General features: G+C 38.1%; 2 protein-coding genes across 6 annotated transcripts in view; both read left to right on the top strand.

Moving 5' to 3' along the window:
- Nucleotides 1-1,815: 1,815 nt before the first annotated feature.
- Nucleotides 1,816-5,338, top strand: LOC134661837 (uncharacterized). The gene is made up of 4 exons (XM_063518043.1): nt 1,816-2,014; nt 4,552-4,659; nt 4,974-5,205; nt 5,326-5,338. The coding sequence occupies exons 2-4, from the start codon at nt 4,590-4,592 to the stop codon at nt 5,336-5,338; spliced, it is 315 nt and encodes a 104-aa protein (XP_063374113.1). The 5' UTR covers nt 1,816-2,014; nt 4,552-4,589.
- Nucleotides 5,339-5,741: 403 nt separating this feature from the next.
- Nucleotides 5,742-19,291, top strand: part of LOC134660792 (protein furry) — a 96,457-nt gene continuing 82,907 nt past the window's right edge. For 3 of the 5 annotated variants that reach the window (XM_063516582.1, XM_063516583.1, XM_063516581.1), the window contains exons 1-15: nt 5,742-5,920; nt 6,000-6,199; nt 6,767-6,982; nt 7,073-7,196; nt 7,271-7,492; nt 7,783-8,017; nt 8,109-8,730; nt 8,944-9,127; nt 9,334-9,539; nt 10,424-10,623; nt 11,146-11,219; nt 11,490-11,611; nt 12,417-12,504; nt 12,876-12,967; nt 14,800-14,928. In XM_063516582.1, coding sequence (XP_063372652.1) covers nt 5,774-5,920; nt 6,000-6,199; nt 6,767-6,982; nt 7,073-7,196; nt 7,271-7,492; nt 7,783-8,017; nt 8,109-8,730; nt 8,944-9,127; nt 9,334-9,539; nt 10,424-10,623; nt 11,146-11,219; nt 11,490-11,611; nt 12,417-12,504; nt 12,876-12,967; nt 14,800-14,928 — 2,861 coding nt within the window. In that variant the 5' untranslated portion in view covers nt 5,742-5,773. The remainder of the gene's footprint in view (nt 5,921-5,999; nt 6,200-6,766; nt 6,983-7,072; nt 7,197-7,270; nt 7,493-7,782; nt 8,018-8,108; nt 8,731-8,943; nt 9,128-9,333; nt 9,540-10,423; nt 10,624-11,145; nt 11,220-11,489; nt 11,612-12,416; nt 12,505-12,875; nt 12,968-14,799; nt 14,929-19,291) is intronic. The other 2 variants (XM_063516585.1, XM_063516584.1) reach the window with 1 other exon arrangement.

Raw genomic sequence — 19,291 nt, 5'->3', positions numbered from 1 at the left:
CGTTATGACTGATCATCACAACCATCCTAGTGAGTATTATATTCTTTGATAGTGATATAGTGATATGACTGATACGTATATACTTGGTCAAGCAGATCTTCTCAGAAGAAAAGGCGGCAAATTTGAAAAATGTAGGCGCGAAGGGATAGTCCCATAGAAAAATTGAATTTCGCGCCTTTTTTTACTGACAAGATTTGCTTGACCAGCTTTATCTTTGTCTTACACTAGTATTAGCACGATTAGCACCCAAAAGAAAAGGATGTTTCCTGGTTCTTATTGACTGACTATAGCCAGATAATATTATAAAGCTGGTCAACCAAATCTTGTCAGTAAAAAAGGCGCGAAATTCAAATTTTCTATGAGACGATATCCCTTCGCGCCTACATATTTCAAATTTGCCGCCTTTTTCTACTGACATGATCTGGTTGACCAAGTATATGAGATAAACTTGTTTTAAAGTCCGTCAACCAAATCTTGTCAGTAGTAAAAGGCGGCAAATTTGAAAAATCGCGGGTTAGCAACACTGTGTTCAAATAATTCCAAAACGCGTGTCATCTGTGTTTTATCTGTGGAATGTGGATCGTGAATGACAGCCGTCACCTTATTTGTTTTCATTTGGTTTTCATTCTGAATCGTTTCTGTTTCAAGAGATATTTCTGCTGTCACCATTAAATACCAATACATTAAATAAGATTAAGCAAAGCTAAGGGGCCTACAATGTACAATCATGCTCGTTGATGGTAAACATTACTAAAAATTGAGGTTATGACATGTATTGGAAGAACTCTTTCGAACTTTTAAGATTATGTTCAGTTTTTTTGTTTTAGGGTTAAAACGCATAAATAAAATTAAAACGTATGCCTAAATCTATCCAACAAGACCATAAATTGTGTCCTATGGATAAAGCTATCCATAATAGGCTGGCATTGGAAACCGTCCATAGGCCCACATGTCAAATATTTTCAGCAATCAGTTGACTATTTACAAAGGTAAACCTTTTAAACATTATTAAGAGCCATTATTATATCGCCGTTCTTTCGCAATATCTACCTAATCTATACATGTTTGTTGCAGGATTAAATCTTGCCCAATATAAGGCGTTCGTAGTAGGTAGTATCTTTTCAGACAATACTTACCTATGGCGGTTTATGTACGTGTACAACGCAACCAAGTCGAAAAGTGACCCTTATCTTATTTACCTTTAAATTAAATAAACACCTAAATATCAGTTGTTTTATTTTTAATATGTATATTGTACAATATATACCAATCAAAAAAATTACACAGGTATGTCATATTCATCCAGAACAGTACACTAATTTACATTAACAAGTGGCATATTATATTGTAAATAACAAATATATGCACTATCTAATTATCTGCATTTTGATATGATTTTATTTTAGTAAACTTAGAAGACATAGATAGGGAACAAAGAGAATATAAGCAGTTGTTTTTGATATCTTCAAATTTGTTCATCATTTTAATTAACATTGTTTTAACATCGCTTTTAAATTGCCCGTCCATGTTTCAATTTTTTTCAATAAACCGCGAGTGACAATTTGAATTGACGTACGCAGGGCGCGCTCAGCGGAAAAAAAAATCTGTTGTTCGATGTACATTGCTGCTTTTCCTAACGCAATACTGCTCTTTGAGTGTTGCCCTACTTTAGTTTGCTTTACATTGCTACTGACAAGATTTGGTTGACGGACTATATTTGCCAGTGAAGTGCAATTAAGTGCAAGTCATAATAGTACACCAATTTTGGCAAAAATACATTCATCCATCCAGCCTATAAAACAAAAAAAAAATGTTACCTGTCAAGCCGTTGAACTGTCAACGCATAATTTTGTTACCTACGTTCATTTATTATATAGAATGTGTGATATCTTAGTGCATTTTGCTTTTATTTAATGTATTCAATTGCTAATTGAATTAGGTGTAAATATGGAGATGGAGCACCTTAGCCACAATTATTCGTCATTTTTACTGCTGATTCGTCAATCGTAACCAGGTTAGTGATTGCTACTAATAAGTTTATACTGCACTGAGCTTTTAACTGTTACTTTACTTTGTTGTTTTGTTTTATTATCATCGTTGTTATTATAATACACTTCTCTGATATTACAAATCACTTTCCGAGAAATATCTGTAAATTGTCATGAAACATTGAAATCATCTGTATTCCTAAATGCTAATCATAAAATAAAGCTATGTGTACTCTGCAGAAAGGTAATGTGATCTTTATTGCATTCTATATATCGCACTCCTCGCTATGCCAGAACTGTTTAGCTGTTTATTAATATGATACCTACATTGATATATTTTTCACTCAAGAATATATACTGAGTCATGTCAAAACATAAGTAGGTATAGGCTGCAATTCTAACCCCAGCAAATATCTCTTTATACGCGTGAACAATAGTTTATATGTAATAATCTTGTCCAAATGTTATTCCAAATAATAAGAGAGAAAAATTTGGTCTTTATACTTTGAACTAACTAGAAAATTACCTTTATAATTATGTAGTTATTTTATAGCAAGAGATCTGATACCATATTAATAAACTTAATAAAAATCAAATTATCTTCAGTAAATTACAGGTACCTTATATTTGGTGTTGTGTAAATCAGTTGGTCTGAATTTCCAATATTATGTCAGTGATCAAGCGCAGTGGTCATGGCTCACATTGACTGCAGGGTGAGAGGGTGGCAGGGTTAAACCTTACAGTAAGAGTGAGCTAAGATAGTTATTTTGTCTCCCAGTTTATTTCCTATATTACTTTGAATGTATGGCAGGTAAGCAATGCGATTCTATTTCACTGTGATGTGCATACTTGCTACTCTTGCTTATCAGTGTTGAGTCATCCATCCATCTATCACTTCCATATTTTAAAACAATCAGGCCTTATATCTATGCAATGTAGTAACACTGCCCCCTACCACACATAATAGCAATTCGAAAACTATACTTAATTTTGAAAAGGGTTGCCTGATGGCATAGTAACCTATTGAATGAGGTTTCCAATAGCTTCTACGAAATAATTAAGTCTAATTGACTTTGGGCATCCCATAATAACGTTTGACCAATTGTGCCAACAATATTTTTTAATATCATACTACAGATATAAAATCTATAACTCTGTTCGTACATTGGAAAGTGTGTGTGTGTAAGATGGTTAATTTTTCATTTATCTGGCACTGCAGACTGATTTTTACCCCTATATGTACTACCATCACTAATTAAGAAACCCAATTTTATAAACCATAGCTAAGTAAAATACAAAAGCTGTATTTTCTTATATAGTATTTAATCCTCCTTAAAATGCTACTGCCTACAGTAACTGCTTTCTGCACCATGCTGTGAAATGTTATGCAATGTATTTTTGATTTCATATTGATTTATTTCTAGGGAATTGAAAACTGCCATATAGTGTTGAGCGAATTTTTTAGCCAAAGACACTTTAACAAGCTTTTATTTAGTTTCACCTGTCCCGTTGTCTGTAATCAAATCTTGCAAGTTAAATTTGACCTATCCCAATTTCTGATGAAGCTGAAAATTTGTATACATATGTAAGTCGGGTGACAATGCAAAATTATGGTACCTTCGAGCTGATCTAATGATGGAGACAGGAGGTAGCCTGTAATCAAATCTTGCAAATTTAATTTGACTCACTTCCCGGATTCCGATGAACCTGAAAATTTGCATTCATATGCCAGTCAGGGGTCAATGCAATATCATGGCACCATTGAGCTGACCTGATGATGGACAGTTGGACACACACCTCCTGTGCCATAAGAACCCTTTTTTTAAACCAACACAACCAAATTGTGTTTGGGGGTTTTACAACGGGTTTTTAGAATGGTCTTGAAGTCTCGGTGAGTATTAGTATTGGTTGCCGGTGGAAAGAAAAGTACAGTCAGCAATAAAAGCTTGTACCAAAAATGACATTTTTGACAAAAACTTATCAGCCAGACAGTAACCTTCTTCAAAATCTGAAATTAAATTTAATTAACTGAATGTTAAGCTTCAGCTTGTATGTACAGTATGTATGAACAACAGCTCTTATTAATAATATGTCCAACTACTACAACTACATATTCCAATTATCCTTACAGGTTTTCTTCATTATAGGCTTGACTCCGCATATGCATTGTAGATCAGAAGTAATGTTTATAGAATTCTCTTAAAAAATAAAAATAATCTGGTCAGTTAACATCGATTCTAAAGTCTAGTAGTAATAAATCATAGGTAAGGACTAAATTAAAAACCATGGAAGTATTGGTCTGTTCTCATCTCACACAAAAGTTTTTTTAAGCATGGGTCAAGCCCGAAGCCTTAAACTACTTACTTGTAAAAATGCATAAATGTGACATTACGTCAAGAAACATACATTAATATGAAGTTGATGCAATTATTTCAAATCAGTCTCTTTATAGGTTATAACCATGGATTTCTTGTTGGTTGTAAGAAAATTTTAAAATAAAGCTTTGTGTCCTAAGATAATTAAGGCTACAATTTGATGTTATATTATTTGTCTTTGTCTTCAGTGCAGTATCCAAGAAAGGGCTAAAGGAGCTTTTTCATTATGATGACGTCAGAGGAATCAGATCCTCTAAGTACTGTACCTTCAGACGGCCATGCTGAAGAAATGTCAGGTATAATTGAATAATAATTATGTTATTCTACCATAATATTCAATACAAATATTTTTTTGATAAACAAGGAAAATTGCCAGTCTTCCTTAACGTACAATGAAGTAATAATCCATAAACTCGTCAGTGCATATTTGATATTTAATCCAATAGTCGGTGTCATGCATCAAAATATTCAAAATATTTGTGTAATTAAAAAGAGGAATGTTAAGTCATGTCATTTCATGGCAACACATATGTTGCCGATGTAACAGGAGCAATTAGTGCAATAACGGACATGTTATCAGCATTTAATATTTGTCCTTCCCCGTCAAAAGCCTCGGGGACGGAGGAAGCGCCTTCATCGATGGTGTCAAGCGAGGCGGAGTCGGAGGGCAGCGTGGTGTCGGAGCCGCCGCGGGCGGAGCTCGCCGAGCACGCGATGAGCCGCAGCTGCGACGGCGTGCTGCCCGAGCACCAGGCGGCGGCCGACAAGCCGCCGGCGCCCGTGCCCAGCGACTGGCGCAGCGTCGGCAACACCGTCTCCTCATTAGTGTCCACCAGAGGCAAGTCACTTATATTTTTTAAGATACATTATTATACCATAATTATGAAATGTTAACATTAAGGAACGAAAAGTATATAAGCCATACTAGATTCGATGTTTCTTATATTGTTTCTATTTTCTAGGAGAGGACACTGACTTCTGTAACACAGGTCTTTACCTAGCTCAGAAGTCAGGGACTTCAAAACCTACTTTGTAACTTGTTTTTTGTTAATAAAAATATTTTATTTTTATTATTATTTTTATTTTTTTGCATCAACAATTCAGTCCAAACAATAAATTAATTATATAATCTAAGTATTATTCAAATGAACGGGAAGTATAATCCACCCCTGTTGTCAATTTATAACATTCTACCTCTTTCACATTTAGCTGCTTTACCTACACATTTATTCATAAATTAAGAATAAAACCTCAATGAAATGTCATGAAATGATGATCCTAATTATGGTTCTCTTATGAGGTTAAAAGCATTAAAATCAATTATCAGCAGGACGGCGTTTCCATATGGTTACGGTTACGCCGTATCTAAGCAATTAAATGTTAATTATTTCTGTGTATACTTCAGGTTCTATGCTACCTTGGGGCTCCCATAAAGGCCCAGTGATGCTGCCTCCAGACTCAGATCTCAGACCCGGAGAGTTTGTTATGAGACTGCTGTTTACAGAGTTCACAGTCCAAGCGGAACGAAAAATGGAAGCTGTCATGGCCGAACCACTAGTAAGCGTACATTAATTGTATTGTGATGATAAGTAAATATAAATAAATGCTTAATGTTAATCCACTTTCTCTGGCTCAGGAAAAACCTTTGAACAAGACACTGCAGCGTGGCGAAGATCCACAGCTGGATCAAATACTATGCGCGTTTGGAACCGTCGCCGAGCACTGCTTGCCGTCTCTCCTGCGCGCCTTGTTCGGCTGGCTGGAGAGGCAGATGGCTGACTCTCCTCAACTTAGCGAGCAAGCGAAGAAACCGCACCAGGATCTAAGAAATAAAAGGTTTATATTATATTTTTATATTTTTGGGGATACTCTTACACATATCGGCCTAGCCTCAAACTAGCACCTCCTAATAATTAGCACATTACGCAACTATGTCTAAAATTGAAAGGACCATACGAGTATGTACTGTAAAATGTTGTACGATACATGTGCGAATAGGTAATTCGCAACTCGTGTGTTTTAAAACACAACCCAATTTTTATCGCCACTCGTTGCGAATTTCTACCATTACTACTACTACTACTATTTATATTTGTTATATTTCATATCCCATACTTTGTATATACTTACAGTAGAATATAGGTTTGACCTATCTTGTAGGATATTAAATCTTTTATCTTTATGCCGATTAGTACAGCTTTTATGTCTACCGTTCTCCAATTCTCCCTCAATTGCTCAAGGGTTAACTTGAAGAGATCCCTGAAAGGGATAAGTTCGCCTTTGTTCTAATGATGTGTGTTCTTTCATGTTTTATGTTTCTCTTTGTACAATAAAGTATTTTACTACTACTACTACTACTACTACTATTGACAAGGTTATTAAAACACGATGTAATTGTTGTAGTATTATCTACATCGTGTCGGGCAGCGGAGCTGGCACGGAGGCGGTGGAGCGCAGCTGCGAGGAGCTGCAGGCGGAGAGGCGAGACCTCGCCGTCGAGTTCCTCTTCTGCCTCGCTCTGATCGAGGTCCTGAAACAACTGCCGTTTCACCCAGGCCATGAAGATTTGGTCCAATACATTGAAAATGTAGCTTTTAAGCGTTTCAATTATAAAGAAGGGTATGTATTATTTGAAAAATGTAGTATTAGGGATTACTTATTTTGCTTGGTTTTTAAGCATACACTAAATAATACCTCTATGGTTTACAGATTGCAATCAAACCCGAATGCCGCTAATGTGCACATAATAGCTGATCTCTACGCGGAAGTAATCGGAGTTCTAGCGCAATCTCGATTTGCTTCAGTCAAGAAGCGGTTCACTGCGGAACTTAAGGTACTATATCAAATACTAAGCGCACACTTGTTATTTAAAACTATAAAACTGTTTCTGTTCAATTTCTGTTTTAGGATTTGAAATGTCGCGAGCCTTCGCCGCATACGACACAAAGTATTATATCCCTTTTGATGGGTATGAAGTTCTTCCGCGTGAAGATGGTGCCCATCGAGGAGTTCGAGGCGTCGTTCCAGTTCCTGCAGGAGTGCGCGCAGTACTTCCTCGAAGTCAAAGATAAGGACATCAGGCACGCCCTGGCGGGCTTGTTTGTCGAGATCCTAGTTCCGGTCGCTGCCGTAAGTATATTCTAATTAATGGACGTTTACGCACACGCAACCAGTTTGCCCCAGATTTAAGTAGTTACCTATGTTACCTTTAAAAAAAAAATTATAGCCACTTTAGTTTCTCGCTGCTGGGCAAAAGTCTCCCCTCGTTTTATACACTCGACCCTGTCGTTGGCATTTTCCCACCATTTTGGGTAGAATGCCTCCAAGTCGTCCCGCCATCTCCTTTTCGGTCTGCCTGTACCCCGGCCTGCCACCTCCACCACTGAAAGCATTACAACCTAACAAGAGTGTTTCTGTAGACGGTAAAGAACGAGGTGAACGTGCCATGCCTAAAGAACTTCGTGGAGATGCTATACAGCCACACGCTGGACGCCAGCACCAAGTCGAAGCACCGGCTCGCGCTGTTCCCGCTCGTCACCTGCCTGCTCTGCGTCTCGCAGAAACAGTTCTTCCTCGCGAACTGGCACTGCTTCCTTGCCATGTGCCTGTCGCATTTGAAGAACAGAGATCCCAAGATGTGCAGGGTGGCCTTAGGTGAGTGCTGAGCCGTACAAAGATCTCGTTGCAATTTCTCTATCTATGAGGACTTAAGTAGTGTAATTGATTATGATCTTTCTGTTTTCAGAATCTTTATATCGCTTACTATGGGTTTACATGATAAGGATAAAATGCGAAAGCAACTCCGCGACGCAATCTCGACTCCAAAGTATAGTCAACTCACTGTTCCCCAAAGGCTCGAAGGGCGTAGTACCACGTGATACTCCTTTAAATATCTTCGTCAAGATTATACAATTCATAGCGCAGGAGAGATTAGATTTTGCTATGAGAGAGATCGTGTTTGATCTCCTTATGGTCGGTAGACCGATTAAAATAATAATGACCCCGGAAAGAATGTCCATTGGTCTACGTGCGTTTCTCGTCGTGGCAGACAGCCTCCAGCAGAAGGAAGGGGAGCCGCCCATGCCGCGCACGTCGGGGACGCTGCCCTCGGGAAACACCCTCCGCGTCAAAAAGACGTTTCTCAATAAAATGTTGACTGACGAAACCGCGCGATCTATTGGAATGAGCGCATACTTCCCGTACGTGAGGCGAGTTTTAGTGGAGATCTTGAGAGCTTTAGACGCTCATTATGGAAGGCCGCTAATGTTGACTAATACTCAAAACGTGACGAAGGAGCAAGAAATAAATACTGGCGAAAGAAAACCGAGGATTGACTTGTTTAGAACATGTGTTGCTGCTATCCCAAGGTACGCACTAATATACTGATATAAACAATAGTAATCTAATATATAGTGTAGTTGCTAAATGTGTAAATAAACACGTTAAAATACCTACTTATTTATACATGGTACGATTAAGTTTTCGTTATAATGTAGGGAATATAGCGGCATTGCTGATTTTGTTTGCTTATTACTGTTCTAATGGTGTTTTCGTTATAAGCAAGTGATATGTGATTGCAGACTGATTCCCGAAGGCATGAGCTCGAGCGAACTGGTGGACCTGCTGTGCCGGCTGACCGTGCACATGGACGAGGAGCTGCGAGGCCTCTCCTTCCAAAGTCTGCAGACCCTAATCGTGGACTTCCCCGAGTGGCGGCAGGACGTGCTGGCGGGCTTCACGCAGTTCCTGGCGAAAGAAGTCCAGGTTCAATCGAACTATCCATTATTCTGAACACTTTTTTTGATCTTCATACCTCTCTGAACGCTTAACATTTTCGATATAAATAACACAACTTTATTTACTTACCTAAGACGTTACGGTTACCTAGTCAAAGTATAACTTAGTCCTTCTGTATTTTTACACATATTTGAAAGAAAAAGAAGCGAATGTCAACTCATTTGTATATCCAGGACACGTCGCCGCAACTGGTGGAGAACGGTCTGCGCATGCTGCTGCAGCTGATCACGAGCTGGAAGAACGGCGAGCCGGCGCCGGCGCCCGCCGCGCCCAAGCCGGAGCCCCTGGCCGCCGTCGTGCGCGGCGCGGAGGCGCTCGCGCTGGTCATGCTGTGCCAGTGCAAGGCGTACCCGCGCCGGCTGGCCGTGCACATACTGAGGTGAGGACAGGGGCTTGTTCACCAAATGGTAGTAGACTAGTATTAGCATACCCCGGAGTTTTGCGCGCGGGAATGATTTGATATATTTATTACTTTGTTTTTATTTAACTTGCCCTGTTAGTAGGTCTGTATTCTGTATGTTAGTGTGGATCAAATCTTGGAAGTTTAATTTGACCCAATTTCTAGATTTCCGATTGAGCATATAGGTACATAGGTTAATCGGATGACAATGCAATTTGGACATGGAGCTGACCTGATGATGGAGACAGGAGGTGGCCATGGGAAGTCTGTGTTAAAACAACGCAACTTGTGTTTGGGGTTTTTAGAATTGTCTCGATGAGTATTAGTTGCCTGTGGAAAGAAAAGTACAGTCAGCGATAAAAGCTTGCATCAAAAATGTCTTTTTAGCCAATAATTTATTTATTGGAAAATAGTTACCAATCGATTTATTGGCTAGTGTAAAACATTCCCTAGCCTAAAACCCAGGGGTATGGTTATTAGTTTACTGTTGCTTGAGATATGGGACCTACTCGTAGGACACGTGTTGAGGTAATCACGAGTTAAAATAACGGCCAGCCAAGGTGCCAACGCTAGCTCGCATACTTGGGTTTTCCGTAATTGGTCATGTTATATTCTTGTAAACATATGTTTTATTGAATCTAAGGAAAACGAATTTGTGCTTGGGAATGAGAACCCTTGTAATATAATTTCATCCAAATAATTAGAGCAGTTCCCAGAACCAATTTAAGATATGTATTTTATACAAATTAAATGACCGGACAGTACCGAAATTCAAATAATTGCTGTAAGGTCAGTCGATTATAGAACACAAGTGAATTTTAATTTGATCAAGAGTAATTTGATGAAGGAATGTTTGACCGTAGGGAAACGAAGAGTCTCCTGGAGAAGCTCGGGCTGACGGCGGAGGAGTGCGCGCTGATCGACGCGGCGGACGCGCACGTGCCGGCGCTGGCGGAGCGCTGCCTGCCGCTGCTGCCGCCCGCGGAGAAGCAGGCGCTGCTCGCCGCCGGGCAGCCCGACCTGGTGTGCGTCGCCGAGCGCAGCCACGCCGTGTGGACCGCGGGTGGGCTACTCGACACTGCAACCTCATAGCCATCGCTATATCAAGCGTTTGCGAAGACTACAGTTGATGGACAGTCAGCAGCAGCAGTTGCTAAGCGGGCGAGGCGTTCATAATTACCTTGACGCGCTCTTATTCTCTTAACAATAAAGTCGCGTCAAGATTATTTTGAACACCTCGCCCGCTTAGCAACTATTGCTGCTGACTGTACAAATAGCAGAAAGTTTTTGAAGATTTGGAAAAGTTATATAAAAACTTCTTTCTTTTTCGAAATTTTTAAACCTACCTACTGGATACATGATCGCATCGCTCAGTGTCATATTAGTTTGTGGCTCTCAACTTCATATCCTAGTTTACTGCCCATCGCGAGCTGCATTCAATCATCTACTCTCACAACGTCCGTGTATAAGGCCAAAACTATTCATTCATGATGCACCTTATCTAATGTTACTAAGATGTGCCATATAAAACACCCTTTTTATATGTTGTATTTCTATTATATTAATAATACCCATTATTTATTAGGTATTCAACATGACGATACATCAACTAAAAACAGTTGGAGTGGCAGTGCTTCAAACGGGGCAGATCCTTGGGAGGTAAATATTACTACATACCTATCCTTATTAATGCACATTTTTTTTATTAGAAGATTTTTAGTAATTTTTAGATAGATCATTCTTGTTTCCCAAATTACGCCATGGCGTGGGGCCAAGCGACTACATAGACGGTAGCAGCATCTATCGGTCAACATCACACACAAGATCTAGATCTCGGACGTAACACGTAATGTTTATTTGTCTCCCCGTGTGTGCGGGTTCCGTGTACCCGTTTGGTGTGACCAGCAGGCACATTGTTTGATGTTGCAGGTGATCCTGTTCGGTCTACTGGAGCGCTGCCGCGTCCCCTCCCGCTGCCCCGCCACCGTGCTGCACGCGTGGCCCATACTGCACGCCCGGATACAAGCGTTATACACGATCATAGAGCCTGCGTAAGTTGTAACTATTCACAGAATAGGTACTCTTGCTACAGTACGAAAATTTAGCTAATAATCATTTTCATACACTTTTTGTCGAAGACTTATTATCAATAGAAGAGATAATCAAGTTGACATTGACAATCGGTTACCCTAAAACAGTGTTTTCAAACTGTGGGTAGACTCTACCACCTGTATGGCAATACATAAGCCAAACATTTTGTACATACGAAGGGGTTCGCGTCATAAAAAAGATTGTAAAAGACTGCCCTAAAACATGGCGCCGTATAGCGCTACCTAGTTCCGCTGTATGTCTGGTTCACGATTTTCTACAATTATTAACTGGATTTAGAATTAATAAAAAATAAAAATCATTTAATTCAGAAAACAGGTTCCATAACTTGGTTAGTAACTATTAACTTAACTTAAGACCTATGTTAGAGAAATAAAATAAAAATAAAAACACATAAATCACATAATTCGACAAATTAAAAATTAAAACAAAAGATGCGACTCCCCCTCCCCCCCCCCCCCCTCTGCCGCCTCGTGCATCCCGTGAACTCCGCATAACATGCAGATCCATGAAGCGACCGAAGACGGGCGAGTCCAGCCTGTCCGCGATCATCTGCAGGATACTGTCGCTGCTCCCTCGCTGCTGCTCCCTCGTACACGTCGTATAACAGACGCCGACTTTTTGCGTATTATTGCATAGAAATCGTCGACGGCCGCGTCGGCAAACATGCCCGACGCGACCGTTAATAATCGAATGTGAAATAATACAATTAAATTTTATTTTTGTTATTTATGTTACTATGTGCAGGCCCGTGAACGATAATCGCGCGTCACTTTTGTCAAGAAGCCCAGCTCTACCAAGAAAGCCAGAAAAGGAGAGGGACGGATATATGCAGGTAGGATCTTATATAAAATTGAAGTACAAGTCGAAATATTAGCAAAATACTTACGTACTTGTAAGTGTAAAGCCTGAGTGGACGCTCGAAGCGGAGCGTTCGGCGGGGCGTGCAGCGCGGCGTCGGGCTCAGGAGTAATTTGAGCAGCGTGCACTAAGGCCGCTCCTATACGTTTGCATTTGTTTAACAGGCACGCCGCACGCCCCGTCCCGCTGCACGCCCAACTCGAGCGTCCACTCAGGCCACTATGCTTGCTCGTAAATTAAATACAGACAAACATTGTATTTAGATCTAAATAGTAAATTATATTAGCAGTTAGTTAATGACATAAATACCCGTAATGCTGTAAGTAACAAAATATTGTGTGCTAGGTGTGGAAGTACTACATGACGATGGCGTACCTGGTGGTGCCGGCCGTTCCAAGCCCGGTGGTGCGCTGCGCTAGCCCCGACCTCAGTCTCAGGTGCCCCACTCTTCTCCACTCGGCATTACTAATACCATTGACAAATAAGTAAGCTTTCAGTGCTCAATATACATGGCTTTCCTTACGTAGTAGTGTCCTACATAAACCGTTTTTTAGCCGAATACCTACTTATTTAATTAAACTTAAATCTTATTATTAAATTATACAACGGAACTTAAACCTTAAACTAACTTAACTTAAGTTAACTTAAATCTTATTACAAATTAGTATTCGGAGAGCTCGCTTGAAACGTATTATAAATGGGGTTTTATCTGTGTATGGATGGGCACCCTAAGCTTATTTATTTCTCTATGCTAATATCAGAGTTGTTTATTGTACAGTCGACGTCAAAAATATGTTGGCTCATTTGCACCTTACTCCTTTTTAATAAGGCGACAAATGTAAATATATCTTTGACGTCGACTGTACAAACAATACATTTGCTAATACATACTATGTATGTAGAGACGTTCTTAGAGCGAGTTCAGATCGAACCTGTCTAATTAACAAATACTAAGTCGTAAGAAAGATATAAAATCGTATTTTGTTAATGTAGATACATATACTCATCGGACACGTCTCTACTTGAACACGTAGCAATACACTATACAACAATGATGGATTGTGATTCATTTGTGCTGAATTTTTTCAATTGTTGTGTGTGAGCATATTTATAACGTAGATTAGTAAGATACCGTCCACATATCTTCATCACTGCCCTAATGGTTATATTATATCTTATATTTTGAAACACTCAATAAAATATACATTTTAGTTGAGAATCACAACATTACATTGTTTTTAATCTGCTATTTCCTATTTGAAGTGTTTTTTAGTTTATTTTATTTATGTAAATCTGTTATTTTTATGATAAGAACATAATTTATTATTAATTTGCATATATACAATTTTTAAACAGATTAGTGGTCTGTATAGATGAGTTTATTAACTTTATTTTTTTTTTTGACGACGTGGTTTATCTGTGAGGGTTGAAGTTTATTAACCCTTTAACGGGCAACTGTCGATTTTGTATGGCAGAAATGACCACCCTATTTGGTATAACAATGACTTAACTTAAAGTCGAAGTGAAAGGTTTAAATTTTCCGTATTTTCTGAGACCGTTGTGCCCGTTAGAGGGTACAGTACAGGCCCTGGTCTCGACAGTTATGCACTATTGTTGAAATTTGAAATTTAGCTCCGATTTAAATCACCGTACATATATGCATACTGAATGAAGATAGGTCATATCTTAAATTTGCCTCCTAATATGTGTATGAAGCGCATGAATTTTATGTATTTTTTATGCTGAGCTACAAACTCAGTTTCAGTAATAACATTTAAAACTCATCGATTTTAAATACTCTAATAATGATAAAAGCTCCTGTTGAATGAAATCTTATAGTCAATACTTTAGTAATGTAATTAACGATTTATATTATTGAAACTTTGATTTAATAATTAACTCTGTTGTACCGCTCTATTATCTGTTTCAATCTAGACAAGGGGTACTTGCGAAAGGGAAGAGTCCTTTTACAAATACTTTCCAGTTCCCCATAATATGGACTATTATTGACGCTCGCGTTTTTCTACTTGCCGTCAAAAATATATTTTGCACCTTGGGTTAATTAGCTGCAGTAATAGCATAGATTCTAACTTACATACCAACGTTTATATATATCGCATAACCCGATTGAATATAGTGTTGTGTATGATAGTAATGAATATCGTAGTGGGGTAGCGATGGTATAGTGTAGCGCGCGGCGGCGGGAGGGCGGTGTGGGAGCAGTATTAGGGCGGAAGATTGCGGCGCAACATAATCCTCTGTTCAGTAGCACTGACGCGGAGGCTTGGCTCGGGGGCGCGGCGCTCAGCTCCTCGAGCGAGAGCCTCAACGCGCCGGGCGGCTTCTTCACGCTGCCCTTAAGCTATGCGCGCGGACACAAACATCACAAGCGGACGAGGTGGACATTTGACGCTCGCTATGTGCACGTCGCATTCGTTCCATCATTACATCGTGCGTGCGTCGGTTCCATCTTGTTGCTTTACACCACTCGTCTGGTGCTCTCTTATAATTAGGGAGCTTATCATACACCGTCATACATTTCAAACAATTTGTGACATCTGCTAAAAATGTTCTGTATACCAACAAATATTGATCGACCACATAGATGCTGAACGATAGATCCCAGAAAAGCTTTAATAAAAGTCGTTCTTACATCTGACTCCATAATTTATCATTTATCACAAATTTATATCAATACCTCAATGACCAAGATGAAACCGGCGCTGCAAATTTTTTATTCGTATGGGAATTTGTACGACAGTGACCTATTTGTCGCTGTAGTCTGTCGTCATCGCTCATTTCACGCAAAAGGTTTTGTGCACAGCTAGCGCACATGTATCATCTACAATAACCTAATGAAAAGGGTTAAACATTACGTTTTCTGACACAAAACATGTGCTTACTGTATTACCATACTCTATATGTCCGCCAGTCAATAGACATACCTAAATACCGACGCATACATGTCACACTCATACTGAATGGTATTATTAACGTAGCAGGCTTTGTTATTTTGTTTTGTTTGTGAATGACACGTTTTATATGTTCATGAATGGAGTTTAGTTTTAGCCGCTCTCAGTTGCTTCTGTCACGGTACTCGTTAACGTAAGCGCGCACGTGGCTGCGCGGCGTGGGCTGTCCGTTACATATAGCTATTGAGTATTATTGTCTCGCGAACTTGATACATGACGATTCACTAAAGCTGGCAATGATTAATGTCCTTTGTTAAGTTATTTTTAAACCCAGATTTTGTGAATTTGCCTGTACCTCATCATAATCATAGTGCTACCTACTTCATTTGAACTAAGCTTTTAGATTTATGAAACATATTTTAATAACTTCGTTAATGTAATTCGGATAGGTATGTATTATATTACACCGTGGGGGGAGGCCTATAAGAGAACACATGCAACTGTCTTATTTTAGACAACTTCGACATAACACTGTTATTTTTTAATCAAAATTCTCCCAGGTGGAAAACAAAACATTTAGTTTTGGTTCGTTACTTGATACTTGAGGAGCCATCATGGCCAATAAAGGTGTGTGTATAAAAATATGTCAGTAACTTGTTTAGAGAGTCATTAAAAGCGGTAAAGAATTCAACCATATGCTTCTTACTCTTTGCACTGTCCTTTTAGAACAGGAGAAGTAATTTAATTTAGATTTGATTTAAATTTTTCAATAAAGCGATCCAGCTGGGTTTCATAATTTAGTTTCTAGATAAAGTATTTAGTACTAGCTTCTGCTCGCAACTTCGACTGCGCGAGAATTGACAATGATGTTTGACAAAAACTACCCTAAGTATGTCTTTCCCCAGGCCTACAACTGTCTCCATACCAAATTTCACATAAATCGGTTTAGTGGTTTAAACGTGACAGGGTAACAGACAGACAGACGGTTATTTTCGTATAATATTGGTAGGGATATTGTCTGTACTTTCACATGGAAAAAATAACGCAGTTTTGTAAAAATGACGCTTAACTCGGGGATGAACAGTACCTTAACTCATATCTTGAATGAGAGTAAACAGACAGCTGTGGGCGTCTTTTTCGTTAACTTCACGTTTATGTAACATAGGTTCGTGTCTTCTTAAATCATAATATATGTATTTTTACCATAAATATATTATCTACTAGCTGTTGCCCGCGACTTCGTACGCGTGGATTTGTATATTGGTGGTTATATATTCTACATTAGCTTAGAGCATTATGCACCAAAAGATCGCAGTAAGACGGTTAATCATTTGTTAATTATTAATATTACAACGCATGATACTTTTCTTTCACAACCTACGAAGCTTCAAGCCCCTAACTGAATAAAATTGTTCTCGATATAATCCCTCTCAACCAGAAGATTTTCATGTCCTCTATTTAATAAAACCTACTACTTAACTACCTATTTACGAAGTTTGAAGTTCCTAGCTTTAAATAAAATTTGAACCCTATACAAACTTTCAACCCCTTTTTAACCATTTTAGGGGATGAATTTTTACAAACGCTGAAATTACTTTTCTTGTATTTTAATAATATGCCTATATACAAAGTTTACAACGATTAAAGTCCCGCACTCAAATGAATGTTTGACCTCTATACAAATCTTCAACCCCTTTTTCACCACCATGGGGATGAATTATCAAAAACTCTGAAATTAGTTTTCTTCTCTTTTGATGAAATACCTTTTTACGAAGTTTCAAGTTTGTTTGCAACTTTACAAACTTTCAACCCCCTTTCGACCTTTTAAGAGATGAATTTTAAAAACGCTGAATTTACTTTTCTCGTATTTTAATAAAATGCCATTTTACAAAGACTCACAAAAATGTTTGATCTCCATACAAACTTTTTACCCTTTTTACCACTTTGAGAGATGAATTTTCAAAAACGCTGAAATAAGTTTTCTTCTCTTTTAATAAAATACCCTTTTAAAAAGTCTCGAGTTCCTAGCTTAAAATAAAATTTGAACCCCATAAAAACTTTCAACCCCTTTTTAACCCTTTTAAGGGATGTACTTTTAAAAACGCTGAAATTACTTTTCTTGTATTCTAATAAATGCCTCTGTACAAAAATTCAAGCCCCGCACTCACAAAAATATCTGATCTCCATACAAACTTTCAACCCCTTTTTCACCACCTTGAGATATGAATTTTCAAAAACGCTAAATTTTTTGCAGTTTTAATTTAATACCTTTTTATGAAGTTTCAAGTTCCTAGCTTAAAATAAAATTTGAAACCCGTACAAACTTTCAACCCCTTTTTAACACTGTTAGGGGATGAATTTTACAAAACGCTAAAATTACTTTTCCTGTCTTCTAATAATATCCCCAAATCCAAAGATTCAAGTCCCGCGCTCGAAAAAATGTTTGATATCAATACACACTTTCAACCCCTTTTTCACCACCTTACAGGATGAATTTTCAAAAACGCTGAAATTAGTTTTCTTGTATTTTAATTTAATAACTTTTAACAAAGTTTCAAGTTCCTAGCTTAAAATAAAATTTGAACGCTATACGAACTTCAACCCCTTTTAAACCCTATTAGGGGATGAATTTTACAAAACGCTGAAATTACTTTTCCTGTCTTCTAATAATATCCCCAAATCCAAAGATTCAAGTCCCGCGCTCGAAAAAATGTTTGATATCAATACAAACTTTCAACCCCTTTTTCACCACCTTACAGGATGAATTTTCAAAAACGCTGAAATTAGTTTTTTTGTATTTTAATTTAATACCTTTTTACGAAGTTTCAAGTTCCTAGCTTAAAATAAAATTTGAAACCCGTACAAACTTTCAACCCCTTTTTAACCCTGTTAGGGGATGAATTTTACAAAACGCTGAAATTACATTTCCTGTCTTTTAATAATATCCCCAAATACAAAGATTCAAGTCCCGCGTTCGAAAAAATGTTTGATATCCATACAAACTTTCAACCCCTTTTTTACCACCTTACGGGATGAATTTTCAAAAACGCAGAAATTAGTTTTCTTGTATTTTAATATTATATCTTTTTACGAACTTTCAATTACCTAGCTTAAAATAAAATTTGAACCACATACAAACTTTCAACCTCTTTTTAACCCTGTTAGGGGATGAATTTTACAAAACGCTGAAATTACTTTTCCTCTCTTTTAATAATATCCCCAAATACAAAGATTCAAGTCCCGCGCTCGAAAAAATGTTTGATATCAATACAAACTTTCAACCCCTTTTTCACCACCTTAGGGGATGAATTTTCAAAAACGCTGAAATTAGTTTTCTTGTATTTTAATTTAATAACTTTTTACAAAGTTTCAAGTTCCTAGCTTAAAATAAAATTTGAACCCTATACGAACTTTCAACCCCTTTTTAACCCTATTAGGGGATGAATTTTACAAAACGCTGAAATTACTTTTCTTGTCTTCTAATAATATCCCCAAATGCAAAGATTCAAGTCCCGCGCTCGAAAAAATATTTGATATCCATACAAACTTTCAACCCCTTTTTCACCATCTTAGGGGATGAATTTTCAAAAACGCTGAAATTAGTTTTCTTGTATTTTAATTTAACACCTTTTTGCAAAGTTTCAAGTTCCTAGATCAAAATAATATTTGCACCCCAAGACGAACTTTCATCCCCTTTTTAACCCCCTTAGGGGTTGAGTTCCAAAAACGTTGCAATTACTTTTTTTTGTAATCGGCTATTATGCCTTTCTAAGAAGTTTCAAAGCATTTGTACTGGATTCAAACTTTCAACCTCTTTTTAACCCTGTTAGGGGATGAATTTTCAAAAAC

Source organism: Cydia amplana, chromosome Z (genome assembly GCF_948474715.1).
Source record: "Cydia amplana chromosome Z, ilCydAmpl1.1, whole genome shotgun sequence".
Lineage (NCBI taxonomy): Eukaryota > Metazoa > Arthropoda > Insecta > Lepidoptera > Tortricidae > Cydia > Cydia amplana.
Note: the sequence above shows the minus strand (reverse complement) of the source record. Positions and strands in the feature narration are given on the sequence as shown.

Bases quoted from the DNA above. Each gene is read 5' to 3' on its own strand.
- LOC134661837 (XM_063518043.1), top strand. From the start codon at position 4,590: ATGATGACGTCAGAGGAATCAGATCCTCTAAGTACTGTACCTTCAGAC. The intron at 4,660-4,973 runs GTATAATTGAAT...CCCCGTCAAAAG, and splicing joins CCATGCTGAAGAAATGTCAG to CCTCGGGGACGGAGGAAGCG.